We start from the raw sequence: 15,682 nt of genomic DNA, 5'->3' as shown, positions 1-15,682 counted from the left end.
TGTCTACCATCATTCCTCAACAATAGCTGTAGCCGAGGAATAATGTTGTGAACAGCACTGTAAAGCATGTCGGAATTATGGTGAGGCATTGGCGTCGGATGTTGTCTTTCAGCATCGCTAGAGATGTCGGTCGACCACGATACACTTGCGACTTCAGGTAACCTCAAAGCCAATAATCGCACGGACTGAGGTCTGGGGACCTGGGAGGCCAAGCATGACGAAAGTGACGGCTGAGCACATGATCATCACCAAACGACGCGCGCAAGAGATCCTTCACGCGTCTAACAATACTTTTTTTGTTCTAATAAAACTCCATATCATTCCAAGCACGTGTGATAATTTTTACCTCTTTATCTACATTATTCCGCGGTTTATTAAGTTTTCAAATTCATACTGACTATTTGATCAATCGGTATATTCGAGGAGAAAGCACTTCAATTCTGTGTGTTTTTGACGAAATCATTACTGGTGAAGTGGACTTCCTTAGCACATGACTTCTTTCTACATCTGGCTGGACCTGTAAGGCTGCGTTCACAGTAGCACCAATATCGGTGGATTCCGACGATGACCGACATCGGCCGAAGACAGCCGATATTTTCAAATCAGTACGTCACTACCTGTGCGGTCACAATGTAGAGAATCTGATCGCCCAAACGAACAGATTTCGGACGACAGCCGGTAAAATTCAAATCAGTTAGTTTTCTTCGGCCATATCGACCGACATTACGCGAAACATGGACTGTGAGAAACTTATCAGTTTATTCGAAGAAGGTCTTTGTGGCATCTGCCGGCCGGAGTGGCCGAGCGGTTCTAGGCGCATCAATCTGGAACCGCGCGACCGCTACGGTCACAGGTTCGAACCCTGCCTCGGGCATGGATGTGTGTGATGTCCTTAGGTTAGTTAGGTTTAAGTAGTTCTAAGTTATAGCGGACTGGTGACCTCAGATGTTAAGTCCCTTAGTGCTCAGAGCCATTTGAACTTTGTGTCATCCTGAAGACAAAAATATCATAATCGGGATATAGTTCCGAATCTATGGATTGAAATTGCTGGTTTATTGGAAACCACAAGTAGGCAAAATCATTATCGGAAAATATAAGTGTAAATTATAACCTCAAAAAAAATAACTTGTGCAGGGATGGTGTATCTTATATTTAGAGTTACTGTAATGGATCTTCTTTTGGTTGTGGTAGTTGAACAATTGCTGTCTACAAATTATTATTACAGCTTACTGGCGTTTTGAGGCCAGTAGGGTGTGATTCTGTTTCTGTTACGTGTTGTGGTTTGCAAACGTGGTGTATTTCTTTCCACTTTTCAGTGCTTCTCGTGTTCAGAGTATCTTATACTAAACTATATGTTCGTCTTTCTCATTTATACTAAATGACAGTGATTGAAGGTTAATTGACATATGTCTGCACAACTTCAAATAAATTCAGAAAAGCAGAATGTTTGTAATCTTGCTTTTCAAGGTCACCTTGAATCATCTCGAATGTGTAAAGCCAAGAACGTATAAGTGAAACATTTTCGGATAACGAAAGCTAAGTTCGAGTTTTGTAGAGGTGCAATTCCAGCTCTATTCAAAAATCCTATACTCACATTAAAGATGCAGTTATGGCTCAAATAGAACTGGAAGACATTCCTTGATATTTGTCAAATGGCGATTGCATCTTTCCAATATTTATGCCTATTTACTTTCTGAAAAGTACAATTGCAAAGTTTATATATATATATGTCGGATGCTATTTACGATGCCCTAACGACTTATTTAAAAGCTGATTTTGTCATCTTTGCATCCCAAATACTACGAAATATGAAACTGTGACTTCCTTTCTCAAATCCACTGGGCAAGTGTTTAAAGAGCATTGAAGTTTCCACTATCAAAATTTGATTTTCTGAATAAATTCCTAGTATTGCATTACTTTTCACTGATTATAGAATAAAGAGAGTTGCCGTGAAACCGCGAAGCTACGTTTCATTGATTAATTATTACTTCCTTATTCACATACAAATTTTATCCATACATTATTTAATAGAAACATCATTTACTTAAGCACTGTGTGCTCATAACCTCATTGGTAACACCATAATACACATCCTACACAGTAACATAAAAAACTGTACTCGTTAGAACGTGTTTTGGAGAGGTCCTTAATATGATGTATCATTGAAACTACATATTTTCGCAATGCACAAGTGTAACATATGCGAAAAACATTAATTACAGCATGTTAGCTTCATACGTGCGGCCGCTTCTGACCAATGGGTGGCGTGAAAAAGCTAAACAGTTTTTAATTTTTGTGGCATGGCGTTTTTCCCCTTCACCTCATAAATTCGTAAAATGTGTCTGGTAATATCAGTAATTGAGGGCAGAGTATACAGTACACGCCACATTCTATTCGAGACAGATAAAGCTCATTTTCATGCATTCGGCATGTTTTTAATTTAAAAAAAGGCCTGTTTTAGCACTCGTCTGCAAGTCTCCAAGAGGCCTCGCGGTATCCATTAAAATCGAACTTACTTCATATGTTTAACATATACTAACTTAACCTAACCTCCTCAAACGCTCCAAAAACTGGCGAAGGAGATCGCACGCACCGTGAGCAACCTATCGGCCAATACCAGTGGCGCCCTCTGGGGCACCGACAACGGTTGTTAGACACTGTCGCCAGAGGTCGCCCGATAACATCGGCCGACAGCGTGGTCATAGTGCGTCCGATTTCCTTCCTCAGTTTTTGACAGGATCAAGAAGGTTAGGCTAGATTAGGTTAGAATCTATTCTATGTATGAGGTAGGCTAGGTTTTAACCTCTTGAGGTGGGGTGGGTATCATGACGCCCCTGTGCTTGGATACGATTGTTGCATAGCAGCGCCGGCCGGAGTGGCAGAGCGGTTCTAGGCGCTACAGTCCGGAACAGCGCAACCGCTACGGTCGCAGGTTCGAATCTTGCCTCGGGCATGGTTGTGTGTAATGTCCTTAGGTTAGTTAGGTTTAAGTAGTTCTAAGTTCTAGGGGACTGATGACCTTCGATGTTAAGCCCCATAGTGCTCAGAGTCATTTCATTTCATTTTCATAGCAGCTTCTGCTATTAAAGAGACGCCGAATGCATGTAAATGAGCTTTCCTGCCTCGTAAAGAACGTGGTGAGTGCTATGCACTCTATCTCAGTTACTGGAATAACCAGAGAAGTTTTACGAATTTATGAGATGACGGGAGAAACGTTTTGTTCAAAAAATGCGTGTGAAATCTTATGGGACTTAACTGCAAATGTCATCAGTCTCTATGCTTACACACTACTTAACCTAAATTATTCTAAGGACAAACACACACACCCATGTTAGCTTCATACGTGCGGCCACTTCTGACCAATGGACGTTATATACTTGAGATAATTTGTGTTGATCTTGAAAGGCAAGTTATTAACAATCTGCTTTGCTGTATTGATTTAAAGTTGTGCAGACACACGTCAATTAACCTTCAATTTCTGTCATTTGGTGTCAGTGAAAGACAAGCATAAAGTTAACACAAGATGCTCTGAAAACCACTTCATATTAACAGAATTATTATCCAACTGGCTTAAAAAGCAAATAAGCAGTAACAATAATTTGTAGACAACTAATGACAGCCTACCACAAAAAAGATCCAGTACATCAGCTATAAGCATATAAGATACACCAGCCTTTTCACTTGAACAAATTATTTTTTGAGGTTATAATCTATGGCTAAAATTTCTAAAAAAGATTTTGCCTATTCGATGTTTCGAATTAACCTGCGATTTCAGTCAATGGATTCCGAATTATATCCCGATTATGATCCTCAGGATGCCACAAACTCACTCGGACTAATCTTATCCGTTTCTCCCGCACCATATTTCGTGTGCGAGTACGTCGGTCGATTTTACCGAAGAAAATAAACTGATCTGAATCTCACCGATTGTCGTCCGAAGTCTGTATGTTCGGCCTGTAAGGTCGGCTATAGTGCGACCGCGCACATAGTGGAATATTGATTTGAAAAGTTCGCCCGTCACTGGCCAATGTCGGTCGTTGGCGGATTCCACCGATATCGGAGCCACCGTGACCGCAGCCGAATGGCTCGATGTCGACCTAACTTAACACCCTTTCTCCTTGCTGCTTCCTTTCCGTGTTGGATAAAACATCGTAACGCAGTTGACATTCTGTACCGAGGTTGTACCGAGTATCTTGTTTGTGAGAATGCTCTCGTTCGGCATTTTTTTATTTTTTTATTTATTTATTTATTTATTTTGTAAATTACATGGAGTCAAATACAGAGTAAAGCGGTAAGATAAGAATCAGCTTAAAGTAAACGTTGTGACATTATTTGGCCATTGTATTGTATTTTAAGCGGGAGCCTAGAAACGACGAAGAGCCTCCGTCCCCGCCGCAGCCGCAGCGGTTCACAACCCCACGACGACTAATGCAGTCCACTTCACCCCTCCGCCGCTCCACACCGAACCCAGGGTTATTGTGCGGTTCGGCCCCCGGTGGACACCCCCAGGGAACGTCTCACACCAGGCGAATCTGGCCCCTATGTTTGAGTGGTAGAGTAAAGGTGCTGTACGCGTACGTGGAGAACTCGTTTGCGCAACAATCGCCGACGTAGTGTAGCTGAGGCGGAATAAGGGGAATCAGCCCGCATTCGCCGAGGCAGCTGGAAAACCGCCTAAAAACCATCCACAGACTAGCCGGCACACCGGATCTCGACACAAGTCCGCTGGGCGGATTCGTGCCGGGGACCAGGCGCTCCTTCCCAGTCCGGAAAGCCGTACGTTAGATCGCACGGCTAACCGGGCGGGCTTATTTGACCATACTGTTCAAATGAGCTAACTCGACGAATATCATGACGGTAGAGAGCAGAAATACGAGGACGTTATTTTCCTGGCTGTAGCAAAGTGAAGACATCAATTAGCCTTATTATTAATCAAGTTCCTTTCTCATTGTTGCCACGTTTAAAAGGCGTCCGATGTTATCTGTTGAAGAAAGGTAAGCACCGCCGTTCTGGCCACAGACGGAGTAATCTGGCCCCACCGAACGCCGTATCATCCTCTGGCAATGGCGTCATCGACGTGCGGAATGGACGGGCATGGTTTCAGCACATCGCTCTCCCCACTACTGTCGGGCTGGCAGACCTGCTGCATCTATTTATCATTCAAGAAGCTCCTCAATAATACTGGCTTCATAATGTTGAACGGGCACCGTTTCAGCTGTCCCACCCAGGAAAAATCTCTGTCAGTACCGGGAAATGCCTGGATTCCCCGCATGGCAGTCAGTTGGCTAGCTATTCAGCTACAGAGGCCGACTATGTTCTCTTTTTGGGTTTGTTTAACTGAAACCATACATGTTATAAAAATGGACGTGTGTGTGTGTGTGTGTTCAACGTGTCCTCTTAAAACACTGGATCGATTCCAACCAAACTTGGTACACATATTCCTTACTGTCAGGCAACAATCGCTGCGGGGGAAAGAACCACCTACCTATCATAGTTCAAGAGACATGATGTCATAAATAATAAGATGCGTGAAAAAATTCCATATCGCGCATGACGTTTAAATATAGTATTTCTTTGCCACAAACTCTATTCGCGACACATTTTGTAGGCAGTATCCAAACACGCCGTTGAACGTGCCTACAAAATTATATCATTGCGTGGCACATATATATATATCAGGAAATGTAATGTAATATACACTGAGGTACGTGGAAAATTCCCTCATCCTGCATGAGTTTTAGATTTATTACTGCTTCGCTACTAACTCTTTTCACAACATATTTCTCAGACAGTACCCACATATGCTGCTGAATGTACCTACACAAATATATCATTGCAAGCCACATAGGTCTAGCGATATGATGTCGTAAACACTGCGATACGTGAAAAACTGCCGCATCATACATGAAGTTTCAAGAAGCTTATTCTTTACTACTAAGACACCCATACAGTCGACCCAAGGAAGTTCCTGATACGTAGCAGCGCTTTCGACAGCTTTCAACTGTGAAGCGCAACAGGCTTTAGGCGAAAATAATAGCCGTTTGTTGAGCCATCAAGAGGCGTTACCGCAGAGACGTTCACAAAACAACGTTGCAGAGGCACAAAGTAGCTGCACACAGCGTGCAGAAATTGTCTACGGCGCTGCACTTACACATCTGTATACTCTGCATTTTTCTTCGTACGGCTATTTCGTAATTTCAGAGGTGTTTTTATGAATACATGGAATTGAAATTTTTTCGGTATTACTCTAAAAACATAGCTCATTTTTTTATTTTCGTTTCTAATAGAAAATTAGCAACATGAATACCCGGGAAACGCCAGGTTTGTCAGGTAGTTATACTATTAATCTACCCTAATTATAAAAAACTATATCCAACAGTGTTCACTAGTAACTAACTGAATGAAGATTATGAATTCACAATGTACAGACGAAAACAATAGAACTCGCAACGCAAAGATCTAAGAGCTGTAAGTTGCTTTATGATTTTTCCTGGAAGTCCATCATGTTGCCAAGTCACACTGAACAGAGTGGATTAATGAGTGCACTTTGGAGTGGCAACTGCACTTATACTGCTTCTTAACTGAAAAACGCCGGCGCTACGTCATCGAAGGGAGGTTATTACGGGGAGCAGGTTTGCTGGAAAAGAACATACACGGCTGTTCACGAAAGTAGGTTGAGTAGTGGCATGATTAAGGTATGGCAGCTGTTTTTTGTAGTACATCTGACTAAGGTTTCATTTCCACAGCATCTTATGAAGTTGTCTGAATGGTGTCAATGAGCAACAGAAACTTTGAGTAATGTCTGTTTATTACTATTCACCACCGAATAGAAACGTATTGCTGCATACGAGAATGGCTGTCGCTAGTGTTGCGACAATACTAATTACCATCGAAGATGCACAGCAAGGCAAGCTGTGGATTCGCCACCGCCAAAAGGGGCAAGGAAACAGTCTTCATCGGGCAAAGTGATACTGAATGGTTTAGGCACTACCCTGGCGTGGTGCTAACAGATCGTGTTCACGATGGCCACGCCTTCACCAGAGTTACTACAGAATCTCCTGACGAGTTTAAAAGAAGTGTCCAGGATGAAGTGTCGTGGGAAGTTGTCCAAAAGCGTATATTTTCTCCACGACTTTCGTTGATATTCTTTCACAACGGATGTTAATCACACTCCCGAAACTTCCTTTTCCTTTAGCCATTGGTTCTTCAGTGCTGAACAATAGCGGAGATACATTGCTTATTTTTAATGCAAGACTTCTCTCCTGGGGTTTGTTTCTTATTATTGCACCTTAGTGTAGATAATGAAGGGATAGCGTCTTTAACAAACATACAGTTTCTTCAAAAGACACGATGGTGTTCAAACCAAACTCTGGGTTAAAATTTGCCTTACTTTGCTCTCTTTTGTAAGTGGAATGGTGATTTACCGAACAACGGAACTCACCACGATCACCCAGCAATCATCTTCAGGTTAATGTTGGCCCTGAGCAACATGGGACTTAACATCTGAAGTCATCAGTCCCCTACACTTAGAACTACTTAAATCTAACTAACCTAAAGACATCACACACGTCCATGCCCGAGGCAGAATTCGAACCTGCGACCGTAGCGGTCGTGCTGTTCCAGACTGAAGCGCCTAGAACCGCTCGGCCACACCGCAGTGGAGGAGCATCTCAAAATCAAGTGTTTAAGGCATTCTCCAGAACTTTTTGAAGAAAAGAAACGTGCGTGCAAAGTTTATGCTGCACATTTTGACTCTCAAACGAGAACAACACTTGGACCACTGACGCATCTTAATTGCAATGCAAAACACGTAAAAAATTGGTGTTATGAATACGAACATACCACAGAATGACAAAGCACAGAAATTGCCATGAAGGGCCATCCCTTTGACGACGAAACCGACATACAAGCCAGTCTGAAGCTCGAGGTGTACAACATCCCAAAGAAAAACTTTTCTAAAAGTTTCACAAGTTCGTATGAACGTTATGTGCGTTGCAGTCATGTGTGTGTGTGGGGGGGGGGGGGGGTGGAGATTAATAAAGCACTTGTACCATTAAAACCACAATCCTAACGTTGCTCTATTTTGTATTAATCGAGTCTCGTAACTTTTTAGATTGATTGGGTATGTAAATTATTTGCATTGATCCTCGTAGGTTTAAAACATCATAAAAACGTTTATAAAAAAGTCATAGTTCCACCCCTGAGGGCTGCTAGGAATACTTCTTCATTACAACAGATATTTATTAGCAGCTCTTAGCGGTGGAACTACGAATTTGTCAAATACTTACGGCCTGTGAGGCACCATCTTCACAAAGTACCGGGTTATTCGTATGTACCTCTGGGGTCTGGGGTTTTGGAAGAATGCACAATAATTATACGACATACAGAGAAATGACAGGTAGCGAATATTTATTTAACCTGATCTGATTAGAGCCATCAGACCTTCTCTTATATCGGACCAGGGTTTCACACATACAGTACATTTTTGACATCATAGTTTCCTAAAATTTAACAGTTTTATATGACAAACAATATTAAAATGATTTGAGTGCCTGAAGTGATTATGTGAGTAAATAATACTGACTATGAACTTATAAATAGTGACACACTTGTACTTCTGCAGCTGCTGCCACTAGTAGTGACAATAATTCCAGTAATAACAATAATGATAGTGGTAGACACAAAAATAATTTATAGGCGTAAAAGAAAGAATGTTTTCTGATATAACGAGTGCTGGAGAAAAGAAAATTGAGGAGACTGCACCAGCTAAGAATACTGGGAAATGACGATCTGACTGGAAAGAAGGATTTAAAAGGGTAACGAGTGCATACAAGAACAATGGTAATCCTTGTAGACATGTCAGTAAGTGTCTTCTGAAGATAAATATGTTAATCAGTTCGGCAGTATAATGCTTCCTGCTAGTTAGAACTTCGAGAAAGTGGCTGAGGAATGTTCTGTGACAGAAAGGATTTTGCTCTGACGGTAGCGGGTGTTTCTACGGTGTTATTCACATAAGAGAGTTAAGGTCGAGGAGATATATGAAAGACAGTGTTTCTTAATAAGACAGTAAGAAGACGGAGGGTCTGGAATCTCTGCGCTTGTCGCACACAGGCAGGATAGCTATGCATACGATGGTGAAATATAATCAAGATGTCGAACAGCACAGATGTAACGAACACAGGCGTTCATAAGCAGTTCCAGATGACGCTTTGAGCTTTCCAGAGAAAGCTACCTTTTTCAGCTCAAGCTTTTTATATTTTTGTAGGGCATGAAGAAATGCTGATGCCTTCATGCACACTGCAGTTATGTGCTCAGTACAATTAAGATTTTCATCTATTGTTAGCCCTAGACTCTTTTCTGAAGGAGAGAAGTTGATATTTGTCCCATTTAGGATTAAAGATGGTAGGTATTCCCGATATTTCTGGCTAATGAGCCTAGAATGACCCACCAGTACTGCCTAGGTTTTTAGCTTTAACCCTATTCCTGCGACCATTTTGATAGTGCACACAGATCGGGTTTCAGATTATCAATAGTTGCCTTCAGTTTCATAGATACAAATGGGGGCCATCAGCGTACATGAGCTACTTGCAGTGGTACAAACCTGATAACACATCATTGACGTACAGTGAAGAGAGTATAAGACCTAATACCTAACCCTGGGGGCCGCCTCGTACACACTGCCACTACTGTGACTTTCTGTGCTGAACATGACACATTGCTGGCGAAACATTAGTTATGAGCAAAACCAATGTGAGAGAAAAACTGAAAGAAAGAGGACAAAACTGATGACATATCATAAAATAGAACGCGTAGTTTCCTAAGGGGGAAGGTGATTCAGAACGTGTAGACACATCATTGGCTCCGTATTGTCTCGTCAAATTAGTTCACGTATGCAGACAGGCAAGCCAATAAACAAATTTCCAAAGCGGGATGATGTGACCCGGACAACTGGTGTCAGCGACTTCAGTGACGTACTGATGTCTGTCTCGTCATAAACGGCGCCCAGGTTGAGCACATGCAGCTTGGATAGGTGCTCTGTCCATTCATATCTGTCTGTTTTCTGTACGCCTTGCAGTTTTCTCGCAGCCGTCTTCTACAACCACAGAGGTACATATAAAAAGCCCTGTATGTCTCACAGGCGTATACCTGCATCTGCAATTTACGTAAGGAGAGCAAAGGCGATGTGAAAGTACCGACAGAGAAAATTAGTGAGAAGTATCCGAACGTCCCACATACGTAGTGTGAGCGAGAGCTGACGCACTTCGCCGCACTCTCAGTGCAGAAAGTGGACCGGCTGCGGGTGCCTTCTTGCGCGTCTTTTTTCGCGTCGCCAGCTTCACTGGCCGTACCTTTCACGCCGCAGGCCGCAGAAGTCCGCTTCTGGTCCACTGAGACTTCTGGCCCGGTTTTGCGAGCTGTCGATTATTATTTTCCAACGCGGGGGCGCCTGGAGAGAGCTCGCTGCCGGCCAGATGCAGATGCAGACGAAGATCCGCTTTCCCTGGCGACGCCTGCCGCCCACGCATCCCGCCCACGCCTGTCCCCTCCCAGGCGCCGACATACTGAGGAACTTCTGCGCAGCGTAAACTGCGCATCACTTTGTTTCTTCTCTCGGCTAAGTCTAAATAGGTGATCCGTTGATGACTCAAAATGTGTCCTGTCAGCCTATCCCTTCTTCTAGCCAAGTTGTGCCACGAATTTCTTTTCTCCCCAGTTCCGTTCACTTTCTCCTCATAAGTTACGTGGTCTACCACCTTATCTTCAGCATTCTTCTGTAGCACCATATTTGATGCTAACAAATTTCTCATCTTCGGAAACTCTTTCCTTGCCATTGACTGTCTACTTTTTATATTCACTCTACTTCGGCTATCATCAGTTATTCTGTTGCCCAAACAGTGAAACTCATCTACTACTCTGTGTCTCGTTTACTAACCTAATTCCCTCAGTGTCACCTGATTTTAATTCGACGACATTCCATTATCTTTGTTTTGCTTTCGTTGATGTTCGTCTTATATCTTCCTTTCGATATACTGTCCACTCCGTTAAACTGCTCTTCCATGTCCTTTGCTGACTCTGACAGGAACACCATCATCGCCAGGCCTCAAAAATTTTATTTGTTCTCCTTGGACTTTAAATTTTTCTTTTGTTTCCTTTACTAATAGCTCAATGTACAGATTGAACAACATCGAGAATAGGCTACAAGTATGTCTAACTCCCTATTTAGTCACTGCCTCCCTTTCATGCTCTCGACTCTTATAACTGTCATCTGATTTCTGTACAAGCTGTAACTAGCCTTTCGCTCCCTGTACTTTATCCTTGCTACCTCCAGAATTTTAAAGAGAGTATTCCAGTCAACAGTATTCTTTAAGTAAACAAACGCTATAGACGTAGGGTTTTCCTTTACCTATCTTCTAAGAGAAGTCGTACGGTCAGTATTGCTTATTCACGATAACTGAGGCGTAAACTGAATAGAAGCATCAACAGCTGGAAACCTGGAGTGTGGAAGTAACAATATCCTTTTCACCTTTAATCTTGGATTACTGAACCTACGAAAAATGTGCGATTGCATTTAGTATCTCTTCCAGGTATCCGCCAGTCTGGACATATGAGCGACATGTGCTCCTTGAGCATCTTCATGACAAACGTTGTTGTTAACAGAGGGTGAATTAGTTATTGCCAAACTCCAGCAGTTTCCAGAATCGGAAACCTCTTCCCCCTTCGTGTCCTCTTCCCTCCTACATATCCTTTTAATACTGTTTTATAAAGCCCTTCTTACTGTTTAATATGTGTCCTATCTAACTTTTTCCTCCTTTTCTTACACTTATCAACTGTCTCTCTTCTCCCACTCTTGTCAATACCTCTTCATTTTCACCCTATCCATCCATCTTTTTTTTTTTCATTCTTCGCTTCGCTCACGTCTCAAAACCGCTCCAGCCTTGCAGCTGAACATTCCAAGCAAAACATTTTATCAGTCTTTTCCTCAAACATATTCCCATATTGCAGTAAAAAACTCTCGTATGCTTACAAAGTGCCTCTTTCGTAATTGCTAACCTGATTTCATTTCTTTGCTGCATTGAAAGTCACTTTCTGTTCTGCTTTCTAGGTATTTAGAGCTTTGCACGTATTCTAATGTTTCTTCGTACAAAATTATTTACATCCATTTATTTTCTCTCAGCCTCATTACTTTCGGAATATGTAAACAATAAGAATGATAAAAAAGACTATGCACTTCAGTGCTAGTGATCGTGTGGACTATTCTTCTAGTAAAACACCTCCCTACGACAACCACTCAAAATACTCAACATAATACTTGTAAGAAAGCTTTTCAGCTGTTTTGACCCCTAACAATGTAAAATTTTTCATTTCATTTATTATGTTGTGGACTTGTGTTAATTAACTATGTCATTCACGAGAGCTATGTGCCATTTTTGCTAAAATGAAGCGGTAATCGGACTTTGTAAACCGAGCACTGATGTTACCTACCATCGTATTTGCCAGCTCTAAGTTCAGAACTTCATGTTACTCCACAGGCAAAAGTCCATAGGAGCGAAGGTCGGCTAAGACCCGGCCATGGGACTGGACATCTGCTTCTCTTATGACAAAGAATGTATCGATCGCTATGTGCTCACGGACATTAATATCCAAATGGGATGACACCACATCCTCAGACAGCAAGATGTACCATCTATAAGAACTGTGGAAGAAAGAACGCCAGGTAACCACTGCTAGCCAAATGGGCTGGCAGCAAATAAAGTCTTCTTAGATGATAATGTACTATTCCATCCACCAAATTGATAATCACCTGGTGTGAGCGTGACGACGTTCCTTCTGTGGTGTAATGCCACGATTGCTGAAGATGATCATTTTTCATTAGCAGCTCATGGCAGATCTGAAATACGATTCAGTTTCGTCTGTGACGTACCATTGTGCTGTCAGAGGTCCTTCAGTTGATATTAGCTGTGACCTGAAGTCACACCGGATGGCTCCCTGCAATATGACGCCAGTAACACCGCTGTGCCTCTCCAAAGTATCGGAGAAATGGGACCTCTGCCCAGGTCGCTGTCAAACTCACCAAATCGCTGAACAGTGAAACGCCGTTCATCGGTAGTCCATGCTTCCTGGATAGGGCACCACTCCAAAAGGAGCCGTTTATGTTGTGCCGTTAACGGGCAGCCTCCTAATGAGACGATAACTACCCATTTCAGTTGCTGCTGGTCTCTGACCTGTGGTGCGGGATGACGCTGAATGTTGCACGGAGTCCATTACTTGCTATCAGATGGCGGCGCAGATGCAAATGGGTTACAGTGTGATTGGTGAACAACACGGGAATCCTCTCTCGTGGTCAAAAGCGGTCAACCGTAACCTTGACGAGGAGTATGCTTCTCCTGACATTCTCATGCAGTCCAACACCAGGTGCTCATTACATGCGAATGCCCCACAGATCTGGATATTGCATGATTCGACCAGCTGGTGAAATGGAGACCCACTATGAGTCCCATTTCAAATCCTGTCAGGTGATGGTAATGCTGGCTATGGCCGTAGGTTCGAATCCTGCCTCGGGCATGGATGTGTGTGATGTCCCTAGGTTTAAGTAGTTCTAAGTTCTAGGGGACTGACAACCTCAGATGTTAAGTCCCATAGTGCTCAGAGCCATTTGAAACATTTGAACCGTACGAGAATGTGTCATCTCTGAGTCTTTCACAGTAATCACTTAACATCAGACGCTGTTCGCGCCCCTTATACACGCTTCAAGACTTTATAACATGAACATCACTAATGCACTCTGGTGGCCTTTCTATCACTCACTGAGAATTGCAACTCTATAATCATTTACATATCCGCCGATAGTGTGTACATGAATGAAGCTACACTGATATCCGTCAGTGTCTTGTGGGTGATTCACTTTCTTTGTCAGGCAGTGTGTAACAAGGAAAACAATGGATCTAGAACTGAGCTTTGTGGAATCCCCGGCTTCCTTTACACTACCACAGTATCTCAGACCCAGGACTGCTGAAATTTTTTCCTCAGCGTTCCAGTATACTATATAATTCATTATGACTTTCTGTATCCTCCATAAATTGATTTTATGGGGAGGTTTTATTTATATTTAAGTAAATTTACATCAAAAATAGGTACTGGAGTTGCTTTGCTGTGCTTGCAGGTGTCGCGGTCGGAGACGCCGAGCTCGATCCTGTCGGTGGACAGCGACATTCGGTTCACGCGCAAGCTGGGCTCGCAGTACCGCTGCGGCTGCTGCGTTGTCGCCGCCTTCCTGGTGCTGCTGCTCGCCGCCGCCGTCGCCGTCTACTTCGGCTGTGAGTACTCCAGTCATCCACTACGTGCGAGGGGCATAGAGGCATTCAATAACTAGTGCAACACTTTCCTTTTCTCTCGACCAGTTCCGGGTAACCAAAAAAAAAAAAAATGAAGATTTCATTCTGACACATCCTGAAATACTCTACTGGCCACTAAAATTGCTACACCACGAAGATGACGTGCACAGACGCGAAATTTAACCGACAGGAAGAAGATGCTGTGATATGCAAATGATTTAGCTTTTCAGAGCATTCATACGAGGTTGGCGCCGGTGGTGATACCTACAACGTGCTGACACGAGGAAAGTTTCCAACCGATTTCTCATACACAAACAGCAGTTGACCGGCGTTGCCTGGTGAAACGTTGCTGTGATGCCTCGTGTAAGGAGGAGATATGCGTACCGTCACGTTTCCGAGTTTGATAAAGGTCAGATTGTAGCCTATCGCGATTGCGGTTTATCGTATCGCGACATTGCTTCTAGCGTTAGTCGAGATCCAATGACTGTTAGCAGAATATGGAATCGGTGGGTTCAGGAGGGTAATACGGAACGCCGTGCTGGATCCCAACGGCCTCGTATCACTAGCAGTCGAGATAACAGGCATCTTATCCGCATGGCTGTAACGGATGGTGCAGCCACGTCTCGATCCCCGAGTCAACAGATGGGGACGTTTGCAATACAACAACCATCTCCACGAACAGTTCGACGACGTTTGCAGCAGCGTGGACTATCAGGTCGGAGACCATACTGCGGTTACCCCTGACGCTACATCACAGACAGGAGCGCCTGCGATGGTGTACTCGACGACGAACCTGGGTGCACGAATGGCAAAACGTCATTTTTTCGGATGAATCCAGGTTCTGTTTACAACATCGTGATGGTCGCATCCCATTCGATCCCTGCGAAACCCTACATTTCGGCAGGATAATGCACGACCGCATGTTGCAGGTCCTGTACTGGCCTTTCTGGATACAGAAAATGTTCGAGTGCTGCCCTGGCCAGCACATTCTCCAGATCTCTCACCAATTGAAAACGTCTGGTCAATGGTGGCCGAGTAACTGGCTCGTAACAATACGCCAGTCACTACTCTTGATGAACTGTGGTATCGTGTTGAAGCTGCATGGGCAGTCGTGTTGAAGCTGCATGGGCAGCTGTACCTGTACACGTCATCCTAGCTCTGTTTGACTCAATGCCCAGGCGTATCAAGGCCGTTATTACGGCCAGAGGTGTTGTTCTGGGTACTGATTTCTCAGGATCTATGTACCCAAATTGCGTGAAAATGTACTCACATGTCAGTCCTAGTACAATATATTTGTCAAATGAATGCCTGTTTGTCATCTGCTTTTCTTCTTGGTGTAGAATTTTAAT

General features: G+C 43.3%; 1 protein-coding gene across 1 annotated transcript in view; it reads left to right on the top strand.

The window, feature by feature from the left end:
• The window catches only part of LOC126338987 (atrial natriuretic peptide-converting enzyme), a 236,390-nt gene that overhangs the window by 156,851 nt on the left and 63,857 nt on the right, over positions 1-15,682 (top strand). Inside the window, exon 2 of the mRNA XM_050001594.1 lies at positions 14,162-14,315. Coding sequence (XP_049857551.1) covers positions 14,162-14,315 — 154 coding nt within the window. The remainder of the gene's footprint in view (positions 1-14,161; positions 14,316-15,682) is intronic.

Source organism: Schistocerca gregaria, chromosome 1, assembly GCF_023897955.1.
Source record: "Schistocerca gregaria isolate iqSchGreg1 chromosome 1, iqSchGreg1.2, whole genome shotgun sequence".
In the NCBI taxonomy this organism is placed as follows: domain Eukaryota; kingdom Metazoa; phylum Arthropoda; class Insecta; order Orthoptera; family Acrididae; genus Schistocerca; species Schistocerca gregaria.
The sequence above is the reverse complement of the archived record's forward strand: the minus strand, read 5'-3'. Positions and strand labels throughout refer to the sequence as shown.